Here is a 24,122-nt window from a genome sequence, read left to right on the forward strand (position 1 = left end):
TAGTCCTTGATATGCAATTGTAGCTTAAAGGATATGAAACAAAATGAAATAGCAAAAGGGATGAATTTAGTGGAAGAAGAATAAACTATAAAAAAAAAATTAAAAAGAAATAAATAAAGAAACATAAATAAAAATATGAAATTAAATGAATTTAACACATGGCAGACAATGATTGGTGAGCAATTTTTCCTTCTTATAGTTGAGGTTGAATGAGAAAGATTGTATTTACCCTCGTTCTTTTTTTTTAATTTAAGAATGCTATACTGTACATGCTTGAAAAACTCGAAAGTCAGGTTATGCAATGACCAAAATTTGGTATGATTTGTCCAGTGTCCACAATAGATAAACTATAAGACACTCAGCTTGTAAGTTACAATTCAATAGTAGGTAAAACTTACCAGATACCATTTACCATTGGCAACTTTCAAGCTACGAATACAATAATCGACGATACATCTAAAACTGTGAACTGACAAATGATCCGATACAAGATAAAGAAAAATGGCATGACAACTTTAAATTCATTTATACCATGCACTATCACTATCTGATTCTATACTGGTACACACAATTGACATTGTAAATACTTTTCACAAACCTGTGCACAATAGTCGTAAAATCGTATACCCAGTTTTATTCCATGGGTGCACAAACAAGTAACCAGCCACTTTGTTCCTCAGAACTAGACAGGAACATCAGTTGTTTCTGAAAGTTCAGGACCATTATCACTCTTTCATTCACCTGAACCCGGAGGGAGCAGCTTGAGCACCCGGTCCACCCGGTCTCGACATAGCTCTAGATTGGAGGAGCATCTCTTCATAGTTCTGATTACAAAAAATCAATGTGAACAGCATGAAACAAGAAAGCCAGCATGGTAATTGGTAAATATCTCAAAGTAAATTTACCCGTTTGTCAAATGCATCGTCACTTGAACTAATAATCTTATCTGCAAGGCCATAGTCAATGGCCTCTAGTGCCCTGAAATATTTAGGGCGTAGGATATCTTTCTTAATTTCTTCCTTTGGTTTTCCAGTTCCTTGTGATAATAGTTCAAGGTAATACTCTGAGTTTGATTCTAGTTCTTTGGCCTGTGGAGGGGCAAAGTAGCAGAATACTTTAGTGACAAATGACAGACCTGGATAGGCAGGTGTCACCATACACATTGCAAACCTTATGTGATCCATATGCGCAAAATGTAACTTCAACGAGCAATTTCAGAAGTGTTTATGAGGCACATATACACATGGACATAGCTAGAGAGAAAGAACAACCTTTATCCACATCTCTATCGGTGCTCCACTGGATTTGCTGACCTTAGGTAAATACAATTTGGCTGCAATCCATCAATAGTGTGAATATCAAAAGCAGTAAAAACTGAAAACTAGAATAAATTTGGCAGGCATGAGAGTGTGGAGGCCTTTGAATGATGTACATAGAAGATAGTTATCATGAGTCACCAAAAACAATTGTTCTGCTTCTAACCTAAATCCCTCCCACCAACCAAAAAATAAAAAAGGAAAGCAAATATAAGGAGGATGGAGGAAATGAAGAATGTAGCAGAGGATTGATGAATTACAGAAAGTTATTATGAAATGAAGGGATAAGGCACAAGTACCCCCTAAACTATGACCGAAATTCCAGAGACACACATTAACTAAACTAAAGGCCCTATTAACCACCCNCCCCCGCCGAACCCATTTTTTTTTTTTTGTAATTTTGGACATCTTTTTGGCCTAGTGGCCTCCAAATATCTCCCACGTGCCTCAACAAAGTGAAGACACTGAGTGTGCCACATATGCCAAAAGGTTACAAAATTACAAAAAAAAGTGAGTTCATCGGGTAATAGAACCTTAGTTTAGTTAAGGTGTGTCTCTGAGATTTCAGTCATAGTCTAGGGGTACTTGTGTCTTATCCCTAAAATGAAGTATAGCAACTTATGTCTACACTCAAAAACCCTTGATAAACAGCACTTGTGTGATAGTACAGTTGAGAAGCATTTTTTAGAATACATCCTCACACCATGGACGTGTCAAGTTAAATAGTGATTCAGTTCGTCGTGCTGTTAAAGATACACACCCTTACGCAAATATCTGTGGCTCCCATCTATCATTGGTACCAACTATGAATTGGAAACAGAGAAGATCATATGATCATACAGTTGCCAGTGCGAATCAAGATATTGAGGGTGAAAAGTTGAGCCTTACTAGATGAATTTGGCTGCATAGCACGGAACCCTTTCTTTCCTTGTGACAGAAGCATTGCTGCTTGACCAAAAGCCAGGCCACAGTTTACCGTATATACATCTGATTTGCAGTACTAGTGACAATTAAAAACACACAAGTAATAAGTCAGATGAATAAAGATCGCAGTCTTGGGAAACATATAGATAGATAAGGTGCATCAAATTGTTCACCCATTGATGTTTTACTGCTATGGAGACTAAGGGTGGCTTTGTTCAATTTCTCATTATTTGTTCTAAAACTCAATTGAGATACTTACTCAATATCACGACAAACATAAGTAAACATAAGTTCAAACATTAAACTCAATATCACGACAAACATAAGTAAACATAAAAGTCTAGAGATACTTACTCCTATCATGTCAGCAATGGCATATGCCTCTGTTTCAGAACCGACAGTCTCCATTTCCTCATTCTGGGAAAAGCAAGAGTACATCAGCAGCAGGGAAATATTAACTAAGTATAAAGTGTATGTTCGGTCAACAAATGGGATGACATGGATTTTATATCATTCTTGGATGACTTCGGCCCAGGAAACACATCCTCTATTGCATTTTGGCTAGTGTGAGATAATTCTCTGGATTAGCAAATCAGTGATCCCATTTTATGTTTGGAATTTGAAAGCCAGATAAATCATAATGAGCAAAACCAAATATGTTATCCTTACTTCAGGAAGAATGTGCCGTCTTGTGCAGACATACAATGCAGCAAGTACATATCTAGTACAGAAATGTGGACTATGCAATACATAACTTCTTGAGAAAGAAAAAATATTATGTATTGCATGCAGACCACGTCTCAAAAATGTGTAGATGCATATAACATTTATACATAGTAATAAATTATTTGTGTATATGAATACTGTATTAAAGCATATACATATGCATGGTATCAATATCTGAGTTTTTACTGATACGACTCGTACAACATATATCTACCTCTGAGATTAATATTATGATGCATGGACATCTTTGAGTATAAAATGTATGCAAGAATGCAGATGGATACAAACATTTTCAAGGTTATTATTCATAATTCATTTGCATGTGAGGTTATTGTCATTTGGTAGACAAATAAGACTCCCAGATCCCTACGTGCAATTGCCACCATGTATCATCCTAAGATCAATCATCCAACCCTCCCTATGAGTGTCTTTGATAACTCACCTTATCCTCCAATTATATAAGCTACCAAAATGAAAGAATAGCTTCTTCTTTTTCTTTTTTTTTTTAAACTGGTAAGGTTGAATTCTTCAGCATTAAGGGTATGCTGGCAACCTCCAAAAAGGGATAATTACAGATTTCCTATCAAATCTATAATCTGGTCTATATCATCTATACAAAGCTGTTTACACCAAAAAAGTAGAGCTACTATACAATTCCATTTAACTTTGTGGATGGAATTGGATCTATCTTCAAAACATCTTCCATTTCTTTCTTTCCAGACTGACCACCAAAATGAAAGAATAGCTTGATGAATCATTCTACACTTCTCATCTTACCTTGTTCCAGAAACTAAATTTATTTGGAGAAATTAAATTGGAGGCAAACTGTCTTACCTGGGTACCAGATGAATTTATATATAGGTATACGGGCTTTGTTGGATTGTCGAAATCCAACCACATAAACTGTGCAACAATAAGCTCTGTAACAGCTTCTACAATCTGTGGCAATCCAACGCTAAACCAGTATGAGAATCAGAATAAGAACATTGCAAATGTAAAATGCATACAACCACTTAAAGGGAAGCAAGATCTAGGAAAAAGTTAATACAGGCATGCCCAGATAGACAATTCTAGCATCTAAAAGCAAAGATGGCAAATCAGGAGGCGCAGTTGGGGGTCTATCAGATCTTGCTCCTCCTCCTCCGTACATGCTGACGCTCATGCTGCATGTTGAAGGGCCCCGTTTATTCATGCCTGACATACTCCACATTCCACCATTTTTCAGATAGTTATGGGATGAAGCTATACTCTCCTGTAATCAAAATATATTAAATGTCTTTTTTGTAAGAACGTAGACTTGGCAATGGGATATTTAAACAAATTTAACACACCTGACATCTTAAAGCCATTAAAATACATGGAAACCAATTAAGAAATGAGTATAAAAAAGAACTTACTTCAGTGACACTTCCTGACTGTCGCCGGGCTGGGTTATCTTCTGTCATGAACATATCCATCTGTGACGGAGAAAGGCCGTAAAGATACTGAGGGGCATTCTTATAGTTGTTCAGTACTACAAAAAGATACTATACATGATTAAGAGCAGAATCTTCACAAACAATAGTAAAAAAGAAGATATAAACATAACGAACACAGTAAATTGAAAAATTAGAGTAGAGAAGAACAAGGAAACTGCAGTAAGAGTGCAAAGGACCATTCCACAAATACCAGATTCACTTGAATGACGACCATAGAGTTCTGAAACCTACATTCTTTTCCCACTTGAAAACACATAGGGTGTGTTCAGTATGAAGGAGAACACTTTACAGAAATGTTTGGATCGCTTAAAATGTTTCGGAAATGTTTTCCAAATGGACTTATTTTCCTCCAATTTAAGGAAAATGAATTCCCTACATAAAGGAAAAGATTTCCAAAACTCTCTTTCAACCTTACCACCTGACCCAACTTCCAACCTTGACCTAGGACTTAACTCCCAGCCCTAACTCGAAACTTTACCCAACCCCGACTTGGTGTCAAGGTCAGGTCCTGGCATGGGGTTGAATCTTAGATCTTGATTTGGGGTCAAGGTCATGGTTGGGGTTGGTTGTCAGGGCAAGGTTAGGCCAGGGTGGGGTCAAAGATCAAGTTCTGAGTCGGGGTCGATGTTAGGATCGGGTCCCGAGCTTGGGTCATGTTTAAGGTCGGTGTTGGGTTCAGTTGGGGTCGGGGTCCAAGTTTGTATTAAATAGTGAGGGTCCAGGTTCGGTGTCATAGTATTTGACCAAATTATATTCAAATGCTCTTCAAACAATATTTTCTTCTTACTAACCGAACAACAAGAAATAAGTAAGAAACTCACTTATTTTCTAGGAGCACATTTTCCTTCCTACCAAAGACACCCATAAAGTAATTCTCTCGTTCTCTCCCCCTTTTTCTTTGTGATTTTACACTATGCTGCTCAAACTTTTCCAAAATGTTGCCTTTCTATTCTTCATCTTTCTTTCTCTTTGCTTTATCATGCGAGATGGGGGCACCCGAGTCTAAGCCTCGAAAAGCACACTACTTTGGGAGGATCCGACATGCACTCGTAGACATTTTTGAAAAGCTTGAGCAACATAGTTTTTACATCAAACTAATATGCGGTTGAATTTATTCAACCTATATAGAGACACCAATACCCTCACTCAGATCTTCCTTCCACAATTTTGGAGAAACCAAACAACATAACTATTTGTGAGTGTTTAAAGCCTGTATGTAAGCAAAAAATTGAGATATATTTACAAGCAATAACTCATGTCTACAAAAAAATGTAAATAATCTCAATTAACAAAATCTCAATCCCCAAACTAGTTGGGGTCAGGTAAATAATCAGAAACATTTCATTTCAATACAAACTAATGTGCGAAATTAGGGTTGCGTAATGGAATTATGAGAATTGGATAAGGGCACTTACGTCCATCTTTGAGATTTTCTTGTCTGAACTGTTTGGGTATATGGTCGTAAGACTGGGCTACTGGAGACCTGTAAGAATAGCCTCGAACGCCGGCGTTCGGTCTGCTGCGACTATGAAGAAGAGAAGCTGAAAAGAAGAAATTGGGGCTGGGAAGGAAAGTTGATTTATGGAGTACAATACGAGAGCCAATTTCGCGATTATTAGCAAGAGTCGGGCAAGAAAGTGGAGAGAGAAGCAAGGAAGAAGCCATGGATGGACACTTCAATACACGCTTGTGGTGTTTACTTTCTGATGAGGAGGAGGAACAAGTGTAAAGTGTGGCTGGGAATTGAACTGCATTTAATGGGCCGGATTGGAGGACGTGACGCCCAATTCATCTGCTGTTGTGGTGTCCAATTTTATTAAGTATATTTATGTGAATAGTTTGTTTAGATATTCATCTAATTCATGTAGTTCAAATTTTTAGTCGTCTAAATAATTCTTTTTCGATTTTTTTGTGATTTCATTTTAATATTTCAGATTTATTTGAATCTACAAATTCATTCATATGTTTATTTTGTTTGATTTTTAATACATTTATATTTGATAATTTTAAATTTTGATTTTAGGGTTTTAGATTGAGGGAAAGCATATGTCATTCTACAATGTCTGAATCAATCAGAATTACTAGAGATATACCAAAATCCCATATTGTTAGTATTTACATTAAACATAATGGGATACAAAAAAATTGTATGCATTCAAATAAAAAGAAAACAGCTACGAAACTAAAAAGAATCAAGCACTTTTCAATCGTTCTGCATCATAGATTGGATACAAAACATCCAAAAAAAGCTAAAAATATCAAATCATACAAAGATTTCACCGATTCAAAATAATCAACAAAAACAAAAATACCTAATATACGAATATATTATCCAAACAAATAAAATAATCAACAAAAATAAAAATACCTGATGTCGAAATTTCTTGAATTCAGTGGAACTGACGAAATTATAGTCGTGAATTTTGAAAACATTTGTTTCAAGAATATGTTGAATTCAACTCGAAGAAGCTATGAAGATTATCAATTGAATGATTCGAAAGACAAAACTATTTTTTGCAAAAAAAAATTTGGAATTTTTAAGAACATAGGACAAAAAAAACGCTCGAAAGAAAAAATGGCAACATCCTCTTTCAAAACGTAACTGATTTATATTTAAAATCGTTTTTTCCTTTTTTGAAATTTTCTGTTATTAATTATTTGTATTCTTTCAAATTAATCAAAATAAAATAAATACATAACTCATCTTTTAACAAACTAAAATATTGTTATTTTTAATAAATAGTGAAACTAATGCTAAAGAGTCCCACTAAAGGCTAAAATATTATTATTTTGAAAATTTTGAACAAATTAGTTATCTAGTCATAAGACTTAACATAATTAGTCAAAATAACAACACTTTAAAATATTTATTTAAAATGTCAGAATGTCAATATTTTCAAAAATAATTTGTATCCACGTTTTATTATTTATATTTCATTTTATTTATCAAAAGAGTCCATCATTGGACCAAACTCTAACCAATAACCTACTAAAAATAAAAAACAAATACAAAACTACCCATTATTATTATTTCCACATCTTACACGTTTTCCACCTTTCACGTTTCTCAGTTAAAGAATTTATTTTTCCCACCTTTCACGTTCCGAGTTTCTCTTTCTTCACATTTTTCTGCTCACTTAGAAACACAAATTATTCAAAGTTTTGATAGATTATTCAACAAAATCTTTGTATTAATTCAAGGAATTTCTCGGTTGGTAAATAAAATCTCTATATTAATTCAAGAAACTTCTTGATTGGTAAAGGTAATTTCGTTTATTTATGCATAATTCTTTTGATTTGTTTTTAAAATCACCTATTATAGTGTATATTTCGGATTGTATATATTACGGATTTTCCATCAATTTTATTGATTTTATGCGAATAGTTTGTTTAGATATTCATCTAATATTTATGTAGTTAAGATTTTTAGTCATATAAACAATTTTTTTTCGATTTTTTTGTGATTTCGTTTTAATATTTCAGATTTATTAGAATCTACAAATTCATTCATATGTTTATTTTGTTTGATTTTTAATACATTGATATTTGATAATTTTGAAATTTGATTATAGGGTTTTAAATTTGGGGAAAGCATATGTCATTCTATAATGTCTGATCAATCAGAATTACTAGAAGTATACCAAAATCTCATATTGTTACTATTTACATTAAACATAATAGGATACCAAAAAATTGTATGCATTCAAATAAAAAGAAAATAGCTACGAAATTAAAAAGAATCAAGCACTTTTCAATTGTTCTGCATCATAGATTGGATACAAAACATCCAAAAAAAAACTAAAAATATCAAATCATACAAAGATTTCACCAATTCAAAATAATCAACAAAAACAAAAATACCTAATATACGAATATATTATCCAAACAAATAAAATAATCAACAAAAACAAAAATACTTGATGTCGAAATTTCTTGAATTCAGTGAAACTGACGAAATTATAGTCGTGAATTTTGAAAACATTTGTTTCAAGAATATGCTGAATTCAACTTGAAGAAGCTATGAAGATTATCAATTGAATGATTTGGAAGACAAAACTATTTTTTTCAAATTTTCTTTTTTGGATTCTTAAGAGCAGAGGGCAAAAAATATGCTCGAAAGAAAAAATGGCAACATCCTCTTTCAAAACATAACTGATTATTTTTTTCCTTTTTTGAAATTTTTTGTTCCATGATTTTCTCTATTCTGTTATTAATTATTTGTATTCTTTTAAATTAATCAAAATAAAATAAATACATAACTCATCTTTTAACAAACTAAAATATTGTCATTTTAAATAAATAGTGAAACTATTGCTAACGAGTCCCACTAAAGGCTAAAATATTGTTGTTTTGAAAATTTCCTAATTATATTTTGGAATTTTTTTCAAAACAGCAATAGTTTAGCATCTAATAGGATTCCTTGTCAACACTTTTAATATTTATTTAAAATGTCAATATTTTTATTTGTTATAAGGCTGACTTTTGTATTTATTTAATTTGAAAGAATACATTTTTTTAACAACTGGAGAAAATAATGGAAGAATATATTTTTAAAAAGGTAAAAATGATAAAATATCTAATCAATTACTATTGGAGTCCTACAACATGCCATCTCTCTCTTCTTCATTCAAACCCTTTCACCATTGTTCTAAAAATATTAAATATTTATTTTCGAATTATTTCATTGAAATTGAAGTGGAGTTTTCGTTGATTTGCGTCCGTTTTATTTGGATAAGAAACTATTGAATTAATCGATTGATATTTCAAACTTAATTCCATCAATTTCCTTCAAAGTTCAAGATTACTAGTGAAAATAAAAAAAGTTGTCAGGTATTGTTTAAGTTTCGATTTTTTTTTTATGAAAGTAATTGGATCAGTGTATATTTGACATTTTGTATCTTAGTTTGATTTTAATACAAAATTAGTATGAATACGAAATTTTAATATAAATACGCTTTTGTGGACGAAATGAACTTGTGTTTGACTGTTTATTTTTAGATTTTTAAATGGTTTGTTAAATCTACACTGAACGTGCGAAGCTTTTTTAGGTGGATTTTTTTTGTAACATAAAAATTATTTGCCTGCATATGTTGAAATAATGAAAATATAAATTTATTATTCATTGATACATAAATGCATTTTAAAAAACAATATACTATGAGACATACAAATAGACACAAAAAGAATACAATTTAAGAATATACTAATACATAAAACAAGAATACGATATGAAAAAAGACAAAAAGAATACAATCTAAGAACATACTAATGCACAAACACAAGATTACAATCTGAAAAAGGACAAAAAGAATACAATTTAATAACATACTAATACACAAAACATGAATACAATCTGGAAAAAGACAAAAAAAATATACAATTTAATAACATACTAACACACAAAACAAGAATACAATCTGGAAAAAAAAAAGACAAAAAGAATACAAGCTAAGAACATACTAATACATAAAACAATAATACAATCTGAAAAAGGACAAAATGAATACAATCTAAAAACATACTAATACACAAAACAATAATACAATCTGGAAAAGGATATATAAACATGACACATATATTAAACAACTACATAATGGAGCTAATATAATTCTTCTTTTGGATACTACTAATTTGGGATACATAATGGATCTAGTAGAATACAATTTTCTTCAACACTAACCCAGGATATATAATGTAGCTAAAAACATAAATACTTTATGTATTTACCTGTATAATCGGGATAAAATCTTTCAAAAGATTGTATTCAGAAAAGAAAAAAGAAAAAAAATCTCAAAAGATACTCGATGAGACTGTATTTACCTATATAATCGGACTAAAATCTTTCAAGAATATACCGAATGACTCATGAAATTGCTTTAAAAGTGGATTAATTTGTAAGAAATTTTGTAGGAGAAAACAATGATGGAAACGGAAGAGAGAAAAGAGAGATTTGGGGGTAAAAACATAGAGAGAGGAAATAGGGTTGTGGGGTCTTTTTTTTTTACTTTTAATCGGGTAGTGGATTCATAAATGTGGGACTGATTTTGGTGTCTTTTTATTGGGGAAATAATTATATTAGGATAGTAAAATAATCATAATTATATTAGGATACATTATATTTGCTAAAATAATGACATGACATTTTTAATAATTATTTTAATGTTTATATTAATTATGTTAGGAAATTTGACTAGTTTGATAATTTTCCCTTATTTTTTTCCTTCAATTTCTACTTCTATTTACTATATAGAAAAGCCATGAATGAGACGATCAAGGGCACTTCTGAAAATATGACTTTTATTAAGGGAAAAATAGTAAATTTCGAAGTGATCATTCAGAAAAATCAATTTTTTTTTCTCTGGAAAAAGATCAAATACAAGTACAAAAATATCTTTCTCTGGAAATTTCTACTCACACTTTAAATAAACATTAGGTTCCACCAGCTCTCAAAAACTTCAGTTCATCTTGTGGCTTGTCAAATTGTTGGTTCTAACTTTGTCTATTCTTTGATTTGTTTCAATTTCAGGTAAGCAATTCGTAATTTGTTTTTAATTGTTCTCTTGAATTTGTTTGATCTCCATAAAAAAGACTTGTATCTTTAGTTTGTTTGCTAATTCGTGTAGATGTTGTCCTTCTTTTGCCAATCAAAAAAAGAAAAGAAAAATGTTTGGAGTGTTGCAGTATTATTGGTAATAGTAGGACTTGAACATGTATTAGGCAGGGGTGGACCCACATGCACCTGTGAGGGTGCATGTGCATCAGTAACTTTTAAAAAAACCGTATATATATGTATAGACAATTGATAAAAGTAAATATATTTAAATGTGCATCCTAACGACCAAAAGTTGTTGTGGGTGTACTGGTCAAATGCGCCAACTCATTGCACGACCGCGTGAGAACGATTCCTGGCGAAGGCAACATTTTTTCAACTTTAAATTCAGCATTTTCCCTTAAAAAAAGAACTTTTAAAAAATTGCTTTTATTAAAACTCATTTTTGCCACCTCATCTGGCCCCCACCCCTTTCTTAACCACCCTTTTTTTTTGTCATCCGGTCTCATTCCTTTCTTAATAATTGAATTTAAAAATAAATAAAGCCCTAACACAATTCTAAACTTAGCCCCTAGGTTGTAGTATAAATAGAGAGGGCATTCATTTGTTAGGCATCAACCAAGTTGTAAAGCTTTCTTCCAAGTAATACAAGGCCTTCTTCCAAACTTCTCAAATCTTTCTAAGTCTTTCTTTGCATTCTCTTAGCAATCTTAGTCTTGAAGGCTTGCTTTAGCTTACAAGATCTTGCAAGAGTAGTGAGTAAGTTTTTAAGCGCCGCACGAGGCTTTAGCGAAAACTCTAAGTCCGTGATAACGTGGTATCAGAGCAAAGGTTTGTACTAAGGGAATGACTAACGAAGGAGACGCAAACGCCGCTAACACCACCAACGTCTGTTCGGAGAGAGGAAAGCAGAACCGCAAGGGAAAGAAGCACCAAAAGGGTAGTGAGGAAATATTGCTCGACCCCACACCAAGCGAGGCGTTAACATTTCACCCACCTTCGACCACCGAAGCAAGTGACGATGAACTTGGCGAGGAGGTCATCGGCTTCACCGCCGGAGAGGAATGGGTCGCAAGGGTTGAAATGGCAAGGCAGGTCGTGGAGCTATTAGGCCGGAGTTTGAATGTGGTTGTTGGCAAGTTCAAGACCCTCGAGGACTTCACCCTTGAGGAGACTGACAACCTTCTCTTAGATTCATCAACTAATATTTCAAAAAAATCTCCATCCAAGTCATCAATTATAGCTTTCACGATTTCTTGTGCACTAGAACTCACAATATCCTTTTGAATTTTTGAAGAAGTCATCATAGCATTTTTTGGAGCATGTTTTAAAATAACATTATTCATATCTAGAAGCATTTTTCTAAGCCATTTCAAAAGACCTTAAAAATACCTTTATTTTTTGAAGACTCACTTTCATCATGACCTCGAAAAGACAATCCAAATTCCAAGAGGAACCTTGCCATATTAGTAGAAGCCTCTCAACGAATTCGGTGCTCACTTCTTGTTTTCTCAGATTGCTTGTTAAAAGCAACTTGAATGGATTGAGATTGATTCTCAAAATCTAGCATCTTGTTGAAACACCTATTGTGGATGCTATTTACTTCACCAACATGTAAATTGAATCGTTCCAAACTATGATTCCAAGTCTTAAAACCAGTTTTCATAAAAAAATCACCTGCATTTCCCTTTACATAGTCATTTTTAAATAAATAGCAACATAAGCAAAATACAACATCTTTCTTCATACTATACTCCAACCATCTAAAATATGAACCCTTAAACCATGTCTTACAAAATCGACGCATTTTCGTTTCGAACGTAGTTTGAGGATATTCATTATCATTAATATCGGGTTGACAAGGCCCTTGTTGAATATAGTGTCTTCTCACTTCATCTCGTATTCTAGGGCTATATTTATCAATAGATATTCTTTCTCCAGTATCCGATTTAAGTGACTGCAAATCAAACTCATCTATAAAGCGCGAAGACTTTTCTCTAAAACTAGCACTTGGATGAGAAGAATTATTTTTCGTCAAAAATCTATCCATCTCAAATCACAAGAACTAACAACAAATTATTGCAAAAAAAATACGCTTCTAAAGAAGAACTTACCAATTAACGCAGAGATAATAGGAGTAGGACTTCAATTATGCAATGAAGAATACTTGTAAGTTGTAGATTTTCTAGCAGTCATATATTTTGTTTAGACTTGTGCTAGGGAAAATTACTCATATGTAATTAATAATTACTTTATAAGTCCCTAAAGTATTTACACTTTGGTCCCTCTCTATAATTCTCTACACATTCTAGGATATTCCAAAGCCTTCTTGAAATATCTAAGGGCTTCTAGAGTTATCCATAAGCCTCTCCACAACTCTAGATTCTTCTGCTCCTATCCGGATGCAAAATTTGACTGGCAAAGTGGCGGGACATGACATTAAGCTCATTTATAAGGCAGTCCCTTTGTTCATCTTATGGCAAATTTGGAAAAGAAGGAACAAGATCAAGCATGGTGGGAAGATGTCTCCAAATTCTATGATATGGTGGTGGAAAGATTAATACATCTTATGGCAAAGAATCTATATCTATGGATGAAGGACATTCCAGGCTTCTTGCATAGGTTGGTTAAATTTATGGAAGACTACATTCCAGTTATAGGATGTAAAGTGGTGAAATGGATCAAGCCTATGGTTGGTTATAAATGTAATTTAGATGGTGCCTCGAAAGGCAATCCGAGCCCTAGCTCAAGAGCATATTGTATAAGAGATGTGGAAGGTCATTTTGTGTATGCTGAAGTCAAGAGGATGGAGGATAATAATAACCTCAAGGCAGAGATCAAGGCTATCACTATGGGACTGGAATATTGTAGGACCAAGGAGATATTCCCTGTTATTCTGGAAACAGGCGCCTTGGCAGTTAAAAAAATGATTTGTGAGGAATGGGATGTCCCATGGAGCGTTACAATGGAAATTAGGAAAATTAAGCACTTGATGAAGGAGAGAGAGGTGGTGATTGAGCATGTGTTCAGAGAAGGCAACAAGGTTGCTGATGTTTTAGCTAACTATGTTTTCTCTTTTGCAGGAATAGATAGCATTATTTTTTCATCTTTTCAAGAGTTACCAAATGATGCAAAGGTATTGCTTAATATGGATAAAGCAGGAATTGCAAACCTAAGAATCAGAAAAATGCAAAATACAAACTACGGATACAGTGAAATCAATCACAATGCACAGTGAAAGAAAGGAACAAAATAGCAATAGATCATCAAAATCGCAAGTGAAAAACATAGGATCAAATGCAACGAATACAAAGCAGCACAACAGATAACTGGAGTAATAAAGGAACGATTGTGAGCAACATTAACAAGAAATACTTGGACTATGCAGTGGTATTAGCTAGATTTATGTCTCAATTTGCAGGAAAGGGCTAATCTTAGAAATGAAGCTCAAAGATCGGATGTAAAGCTTGATAACAAGAAGACATGGTGTAAATCGAATCTTACATGAGTTGTTCATGTTGGGGTGAAGTGTATTCAATGGGCTAGGTTTCCATGGCATTCGTGAGAATTTGGAGTGTCTCATGTGGAAACAACCCGACCTCAACTTGTTGCAGCCATCGACGAATCGATTGCACCCACCGGCAGACCAGTTTTCAGTACTCACCATTGCAGAGAAGAGCTGAGTCCTGCATTCTGGAATTGGGGATTTAGGAATCTTTAGTTCTTTTGTTCTTTTTGTCATTTAGTTTGTTGTCTTAACAGATAGATTTATGGACAAATTATTTAACTACACTCCTTTATTTACCTTAATATCCATTTATTCCTATTTATTTCAAAAATTTCAAAAATCTCTTATTTACCTATGTATCCCGCATGTATTCCGTGCACAACGCTATGTATCCCACTATGTGGAATGCATCAAACGCTATGTATCCCGGGCACAACGCCATGTATCCCGCATGTATCCCGTGCACAACGCTATGTATCCCGTGCATAACGCTATGTATCCTGCTATGTGAAATGTATCAAACCGAACGTATCCCGTGCACAACGCTATGTATCCCGCAAACATCATTTTTAAGGAATTTTTGGTAAATAGAAAACTAGAAAGGATAAGATGTTATTTTGTATTTATAATATGTGGTTCCTATAATTTATACTAGATTTATTAGCTGGGCTGGGTCATTTTGAGGCATGATCCCTTTTTCTCATTTTAATAAAGGGCCCTGGCAGCCCAATTTCGTATAAAAAAATTAGGTTCTTCTTAAAATTTTAAGTTTTTCTCAATTTTTTTTATAATAGACGGTAAAATATTATCATACCACTAAAATAAATTCATATACAAGTAAGAAATGCACAGACTCGATCATCTTTTGAAAAGAGTGTTAAGTTAGTGAGCGTCACGAGCAAAGCCTAATTATATAAAGACTGAATCAAATATTCACTCTTCCTACCGTACGTATTTCATGCATTTAAACATATGTAATCTCTCCCTAATGTATCATAAACTCTCTATTTACACTTTGTGGTCGAAAGATGTTCTGGTTCCTATTATGAATTCAAATGTTATAAATAGTAGCTCCATATATATATAGTTGTTATTGTCTCCTTCTTAAATCTGCTCCAATGTTTCATTTTGATCTTCAATAGCTCCACAAACATGTATTTGTTATGTAGATGTAGTCTAGTCCAAGTCTTAGTTCACACTGCCTCTCATAATTTTTATTCTTTGTAAGACACAGTAATGTTCTCGATCCCCTATATATATATATCAATGTGTTCTAATCTTCAACTTATATAGTTGTCTCCAGTACCAGTTACTTGTTGGACTTGGGGCATGTGACCAAAAAGTCTCATTGTTGTTCATCTACAACTCATTCACCCACTTTATCCAGATCAGTATGTCCTTCTTCTCCATTAATTAATTTTCATATCAGCTTTGCCACCACATCTTACAATCCTTAATATTTACATCTCTTTGCTTCTTAAGTAGACATAGTACATGTCTCATGCCACAGGAGAGACTTTCTTTTTTCCTCAGTGCCACCCCAAAGGAACTCCCTGCTACACTTTCTGTCGACATCATTCAAAACACCTTGGGGCAGAATAAAGACAACACCCCAAAAATTATGCAAACAAAATAAGACAGTTAATAATCAACAACCTACCAGCATATGATAACTATCGTGTGGAATTTTCTGTAACGCCTCGGCTTTCGAAAAGAACTAAAGAGAGGTTCGCCAAAGTCACCATCAATTTGTAGTTTTGGGTCAACTTTAAACGATCATATCTTTTAGCACATAAATATTTAGGTGGCTCATGACCTACCAAATTGAAGGTATGAGTCATCTTTCCAACGCCGCCAAGTTTGCTTAATTTCAAGCTCGGAATAAAAAGTTATTCCCATTTGAGTGAAGCCTCTCTATTTAAGGCATCTCATTCGTTTTAGAAAAAGATATTTTTGGTATTTTCCGTTTACCACTAGACCTAACACGTTTTTCATCACCCAATTAAGGGTCTAATCAGACACTAAGTTACTTTTTCACATTCCTAAGCACTTAGAGAAAATAAGAGATTAGAGTTCAAGAGGAGAAAGAGCTAGGTTTTGAACATTCGTCAAGATCCCGTCGATTTTCGCCAAGAACATTGTTCTTTCCAGGTATGTAAGGTTTCTCACAGTGTTGGACTTGTTCGTCCTCACACCATATATATGAATTCAAAGAGTTCTTGAGTAGTTCTTGATTTTTGTTCAATTCTTGAACAATGGAGGTTGTGAATGCTTTTGTGTTTTTAATATTTAGTAAAAGTTGTGTTTATCAAACAGATTGCGTTTAATTCCTCATGTATTAGTGTTGGGTTTGATAATCGAGGAGAGTTTAGGAGAATTTCCCTCATTCTAAACGAGTTAGGTCCCTAAATTGAGTATAAAAAATTTTGTCAGCTTTTTGGGTATGGGGGTGGGGTGGCGCACCACCTAGGGCGCCAGAAATTTTGGTCTGTAGTTTGGGGCCTGGTGCCCCACACCAGCAGTGTGCCCCAAACATTGGTCAGTAGTTTGGGCCTGGCGCCTCACGCTAGCAATGCGACGTCGCCTGGTCTTTTTCTTTCCGTGCTTCATTCCGGACGTGTTCCTTTGAGTCGTGATTACATTCTCTTCTTTGTATTAGCTTCCATAAACTCCATTCACCCTTGAGGACTCATATATGTTCAAATCACATGTCTTAATTTACATTCCAAATTAAAGTGAGTTTAAGAGGAAAGTTCAAGAGGTCTTTTTGAGTCATTTTGAGAATTCTTTTGTAATCAACTATGATTTTGAACTAAGTTTTGAGAAAATAAATATGAGAAATGAGAGTTGTTTCCATGTTTGAGAAATGAGAGTTGTTTCCATGTTTGAGAAATGATATAAGGGAACCAAGTATTCCCAAAAGTAATATGTTTACATTTAAAAGAGAGAAACTTTGATTTCTAAATAAGTATACAAGTTCAGAGATATTTCAGAGCATTACCCCTTTTAAGAGGATCTATTGAGTAATTACCTCAAATTGAGAAAGAATTATTTTTTATATATTTGAGCATGAGTTATATATTATTGGAAGTAGTATTGAGCACTGATATGGGGATGAGTTCAAACAACTCAAATTCCTCATAAATCATGTAGCCAACATGGGTAAAGGATCGTACTTTTTAAACGATTCTTTATTGCTTTTAAGCATAGCTTAGTGGATCCACTTAGTTGAGGTGTTCTATATCCCGACAAGGTATAGAATAATTTTGGTAGCGTGGGCGAGACATTGTATCATCACATAGCTCATAGTGATGGTTGTCGGTTAGAGAATCTCTCAAATAAGAGTAAATAGTATCTTATTGTATTTTATACACCATTGAGCTCATATCTTCTGTTTTATAATGTTTTAACATTGCATTGTCTTCCAGTCTTATCATTTCAGTTGTTTATGCTTTATGTTTCCCCCTTACATGCTCGTACATTAAATGTATTGACGTTAGTCGACCTGCATCTTTGTATGATGCAAATACATGTGCTCAGGGTCATCAACAGGCGCTTCGTTGATACCATTTACATTCCAGCTAGCTTTGGTGAGCCTCCTCGCTTTTCAGAGGGCTTCACACTTATTTCCTGCTTTTGTTAGTTTGTCGTGGGTTCTGTCCCACATCTATCTTAGTATTAGAGGCTTCATAGATAGTTAGATGTTGAGGAGTCTGTTGTTATTTCCCCTTCTTGTTGAGATATTTTGAGATCTTGAGACAATTGATTTTATAACTTCATAAGTATTTCCAGATGTTCATTTGGGTTGAGTTTGATTTAGACTTTAAGTTTAATTATGCAATTGAAGTTCCTATTTCTATTTGAGTAAGTCTTTCGCTAAGTAGTTAGCCAGGCCAAGAGTTCACTTGGGGACCAACGATGGTTCTTGAGTGCCAGTCACGCCCAGAATACAAGCTCGGACGTGACATTTTCTCAAATTTGTTAAACAAAGTCACTTTTTTTCGTTGCATTATTGACGAAAAATAACAAAAAAAAAAAAAAAAGCAATTGGCAAATTGTTTGTTGTGCTCGACATCGCTAACGCTATTTGCTATCACTATTGATACGTAATTACTGATTGAGTCCACTTGTGTAAAATATTCATGATTTGAGCTCCAAACAAAATAACAAATGATTTTGTTAACTAACAACTAATCTAGACGCCTCTTAACATTGCTCTCTCTGTTCACTTTTATTCGTCATACTTTATTTTACAAAAGTTAATTTAATATATTTTAGGAATTAAATTGAGTTAGATTAATTCAATTATTAAAATTTAAAATTTAGATATTCGGAAACAATACGAGAAATACTATAAGTTGCAATTCTTTTCATACTAATAAGATGCGTCTTAAGATGTTGATCAAAATCCATGCAGTTTACCTCTTGAAAAGTAAAACGTAACACGGAAGAAATATGACTTTTTATATAATTAAATATCTAATGTGGATTAATTTTTCTTAGCACCAAATGACATTTATGATTATGGTAGATATATAATCAGATCCTTTTGTAATGAGCATGTGCTCATGTTTTAGCCTATTGAATGACATTGTACTATTTCTTATAATTATTTAGCTCTTAGTACCGTAAGTGATCTGTAAATTAACATGAAAGCTAATAATTCCGAACTTGTGATCCTTCTTATCAATTAATTGCATTGTCCAACCGTGATTAATACAGAGTTCAATCTCTGCTTTGTTACTAGTATTATATTTGCTAATTCAAAAATTCAGAATATCACTAAACTATATTACTAGTACTCCTATTAGTTTAATCTATATATATAGTTGTGGAAAAAGTTTAAACCATATTTAAATAGGTATTGAAAATGAGTTGGCTGGTAATTAGTTCTTAATTCTAAAGGTAAATCATGGAAAAAATTTCTTGATATATTAAAATTCATAAAGTAAAAGTGAAAATTAAAGTAGACAACTAAAAGTGAATTGAGAGATTATATTCCATAACGATTTACTCCCTCCTTTCACTTTTTTTTTGTCTACGTTGAACTTTGCACATCTCTTAAGAAATAATGATCGATATGGATATTTTATCATAATACCCAGATTAATCGATGTTTAATATTAAATCTTGAAAAGTAATTTGGGGAATAAGTAATTAATACTAAGGGTAAAACATATTTTTTTTTTAAAAAAAAATTGTATGTTAAAAGTGAATTTATATTTGAAATAGTGGACAAGTAAAAGTAAACGGAGGGAGTATATATTTCCTCTATTTTAATTTGTTTGTTTGTTTTGACTTAATACAAAAATTAAGAAAATAAATAAGACTTTTAAATTTGTGATTTTAAATTTAAAATATGAGAATGTACCAAAAATATCATTTAACTTAGGCATATCATGTAAAAGATTAAAATTAATTAAAGAATTGTTTTAATAAAAAAAGCATCATTTTTTAAATAGATTAAAAAAATAAAACAAACAATTGAAATAAAGAAGTAGTTATTAAAGTTAATAATAGTGTTATAGTGAATAATGTATAAATAGCATATGCTATGTGGTGCTAGCATCAGAATCTTCTTGATGTTAGGCGGGGATCCGGCTCCCCTCATTAAGCCTTTCCTCCATTTTTGTGAAGTGTACATATGAGAGACATGTGTTTTATTAAAATTAAAGATCATATTATATTGATAAGTATCATAATTATAATTAAGTTAATTAATTTTAAAAAATTATTTTTTAAATTTGGTAAGAACAAAATATTCATATATTTTGATATTCATTAATAATATTAATTTCATCTTATATATTTTATATTCAAATATTAAAGTGTATTTGACAAAAAATTATTAGATTCAAACGTTTCATGTTCTATCATTTTAATACTCAAATATTTTGATTTAAATTTAAATTTATAAGATGACTGAAATTCTAGAGATACACATTAACTAAACTAATGTCCTATTACCCCCCCTCCTCGGTAACGGCCCAGCCTGCTAGTGATATTATCTGCTTTGGGCCTAGCTCGCACCGCTTTAAAATGCATCACTAATTGGTAATGTCTGTTTACTTATATACCCATTACTTGTGTTTATCTTTATAAGTAAAAAAATAAAAATGTTATACAAAATGTCATATTACTTGTGTCTTATAAAAAAAAAAAGGGAAAAGGCTCAAATATGCCATCGAACTTTTAGAAAAGGTTCATTTATGTCATCCGTTAAAAGTTTGACTCATCTATGCCATTACCGTTTAAGAAAAGGCTTATTCATGCCACTATTTTTTAACAGTTTTTTTGCAAAACCATTTTTGACACGTGGCAAATTATAATTCGGTCACGTCATTATTATTTTTTATAAAAAAAATTCAAAATTCTAAATAAAAATTGAATTAAAATAACTCATCCAAGTAAAGACATTACCAATATGTAAAAAATGGTTTTGCAAAACCACTATTAAAAAATAATGGCATGAATGAACATTTTTCTTAAACAGTAATGACATAGATGAACCAAACTTTTAACAGATAACATAAATGAGTCTTTTCTAAAAGTTCAATGGCATATTTGAGCCTTTTCCCTAAAAAAAAATATTATGATACCAAAAAGTTTTCTAAGTGATAATATTGGGTTTTGGGCTTGTATGCTTTTGTGACTTGCCTCAAATTGCAGAAAATGGGATACAACTCATTCTTGATGTCATAATTAATCACAGTATTAATGTAGCTTTGTGGGAAAATACATAAAAAAAATTCTGAACTTGACACGAAAACTTATTTTAGTACTTAAACTACACGTGTGTTTATATACCCCCTTAACATTTTTTAAGTGATTTTTTTCAACTCTCTCATCACCAACTCAGTTGAAGGCTGAGTGTTGTTGAGTCACACACGTTTTCATTCGTCCACGTGTACATTATCAAAATTCCTAATTAATTGCTTAAATCTCCATAATAATTATTTTTTAAAAAATATTGAGCCAAAAATTAAACCCATCAATGAATTTACTCCTCAATATACAAACTATAATTCAAATTTCAATTGCATTTTCAGTTTAGTTATACGATACCACCTTCCTCAAAAATTAAAACATTACTTGCATAAAAATGAAAAATTATTAATGAATTGGGCGGAATCTCCATAATTAATCTTTTGCCAACAATATCTTCGATTTTTTTTAATGGAAGTCAACTTCATTCTGATAACCCTTTAAACTGATAGATCTAATAATATTCTTTGATGTCAAAAATGGTGGGTGAATCAAACATAAAAAAAATTTGTAAAAAAAAGAAAAAAACGATTAAAAATAGAAAAGAAAAAAAGAAGAAGAAATGTGGAAGAAGTTATATTTGAAAGTAAATGTTTACTTGAACTAAATGAAAAGAATAAAAAAGAGAAAGAGTTATGAGAAGAGAAAAAAAAATGAAGAAGTAGATGCAGAAAAAGAACAAAAATGGAAAAAAAAAATAAGAAGAAGATGCATAAAAAGAAATATAGAGAGAGAAAAGTTAATTCAAAATAAAATATTTAAAAATTAGTAAAATAAGTTATTAAGTATGTTATCCAATAAAAAGATGACATGTGTCAATTTTTTGGTGTCTTTTCCTTTCTCACGCATTTATAAAAAGTTGGTGATACAAATTTTGTCACGTCACTCTTTAAGGGGTAATTAAATTCAATTCAATTTAAATTAGGGGGTATATAAATACCCGTGTAATTGAAGTATTAAAGTAAATTTTCGTGCCAAATTCGGGGAATTTTATGTCTTTTCCCTAGCTTTGTTGGTTTGCAACTTTGCATGGTCTTTTTTTTTTTTTTTACAGATTTTATGCACGTGGGTCTTTAATTTGATGTTATTCCTCTAAACTTTGCATTTTATACATTAAGTTGAATGATTAATTAATATCTCAAATGGCACTGCCTTTTTTAACTTCGTTTTTCTCTATTGATATAATAAGTTAAGGTCCAATAGACCATTAATATATAATGTGACAGCTCCTAGGCCAATCAGTGAGATTTTAATTACACGCATTGCTTTTCACTGTATCATAAGTTTTTTAATTTGTTAATACTCCCTTCAATCCAAAATAAATAAATTTATGATTTGTTGATATGATTCAATGTGAGCCGTGAGAGAATTTTTCAAAATTCAAAGATATATTAATTATTTTTCTCCAAAATTATTCTTCTCTTTAATAAAGTTTTCAACTATCTTTAGTTTTAAAAATAGTTTGGGAAGAATAAAAGGATAATATTGATAAATTACTCTTTTATTAATGTCATTAACTAAATTTCTTCAAAGATCAATTTATTTAATTTCAAGGCATAATAAATAAATATGTCTTTTAACTTGGTTTCAAATCATATTTATATCCTTCAACTTTGGGTGTGTATAAATAAGACACTTTAATTATTATAAAGCTGAATAAATCGACACGCACATACTGCGTGACATCCTACATGACAATTTGTGTCCTACGTGTATATTTTTTGTCTACTTGTTCAACTTTATACAAATTTTAATGTCTATTTATGCACATCAAAAGTTGGAAGGATAAATATGAAATGAGGATAAATTAATGACGTATTTATGTAATACGCCAATTTTGGAAGGGAGGGAGTATTGTCACTGTATTATTACCCATGAATATATATCATGTTAATTTACTTTTATGGAAAATATAATTATGTATAAAGGGAGAGGTTGTGTTTTGAGTTTCCTTGGATACCCTGGCATGATGAGGTTTTTAGTTGTTGATATTTAATTAACTGTCTTGATTTCTGTTTTGTGAGATGATTCTTTTGTCTGCTAGATCCTCTTTTACTTGTTCCTTTGAATAATGTCCACTATATATATTTCTTTTATTTTTATAGATCCTTTTTGTCTACCTTTTTGGTGCCACCTTTAACTCATACCAAGATGGTGTTTTCTATTGGCAAGCTCCCAACTTCAGATGGAAAATAGGAAAAATCTTTTTAACTAGAAAATTTGGTCAGAATGATATTTTATTTATGTTATTTTATTTTTTTAAATATTTTTATCCTTTTAACTTTAATATCTTTTAATTAAAAATGAAAAAAAGATCAGTTTATTTTAAGATTAAAAAATATATTATAATTTTTTTAATTTTCTGGCCAAATTTTGGCTAAATTTTCTTGCCATTTAGCACTTTCCTGAAAAATATATATACTTTTTTTTTACATTACTAGATTATATTTAGGCATAATATATAAACGTGTCGTTTAATTTGATTTCATTTCATATTTATGCTCTCTAATTTGGATGTAGACAATTAGATACTTTAAGACTTAAGTTAATATATAAAATTGAATAAGTAAACACATCAGTCCTACATGACATAATATATATAGCACACTACGTAAGATGTAAATTACCATGTAGGATCTCGCATATGACGCATGTATCTATTTATTTAACTTTGTATAAATTTAAATATCTACTTGTATACACCCAAAACTAAAAAACATAAATATGATATAAGGTTAAATTAAAGAATATATTTATATATTATGCCTTATATTGGAGAATAATGTAATGAGTTGGTTATGTCTCCTATGGTAAGTGGTTGCCCCCGGGCTCTATGGGCTTTCCAGCCAACCAAG

The 24,122-nt window shown here is 32.0% G+C and overlaps 1 protein-coding gene across 1 annotated transcript; it reads right to left on the bottom strand.

Annotated features, from left to right (window-relative positions):
* Positions 1 to 436: 436 nt before the first annotated feature.
* Positions 437 to 6,163, bottom strand: LOC125865295 (ATP-dependent Clp protease proteolytic subunit-related protein 1, chloroplastic-like). The gene is made up of 9 exons (XM_049545503.1): positions 5,860 to 6,163; positions 4,364 to 4,479; positions 4,015 to 4,218; positions 3,801 to 3,905; positions 2,595 to 2,657; positions 2,205 to 2,316; positions 1,272 to 1,333; positions 906 to 1,088; positions 437 to 824 (listed from the first exon to the last, which is right to left on the bottom strand). Exons 1-9 carry the CDS (start codon positions 6,107 to 6,109, stop codon positions 738 to 740), a joined length of 1,182 nt encoding a protein of 393 aa, XP_049401460.1. The 5' UTR covers positions 6,110 to 6,163; the 3' UTR covers positions 437 to 737.
* Between the last annotated feature and the right edge of the window lie 17,959 nt (positions 6,164 to 24,122).

Source organism: Solanum stenotomum, chromosome 5 (genome assembly GCF_019186545.1).
Source record: "Solanum stenotomum isolate F172 chromosome 5, ASM1918654v1, whole genome shotgun sequence".
Taxonomy (NCBI): domain Eukaryota; kingdom Viridiplantae; phylum Streptophyta; class Magnoliopsida; order Solanales; family Solanaceae; genus Solanum; species Solanum stenotomum.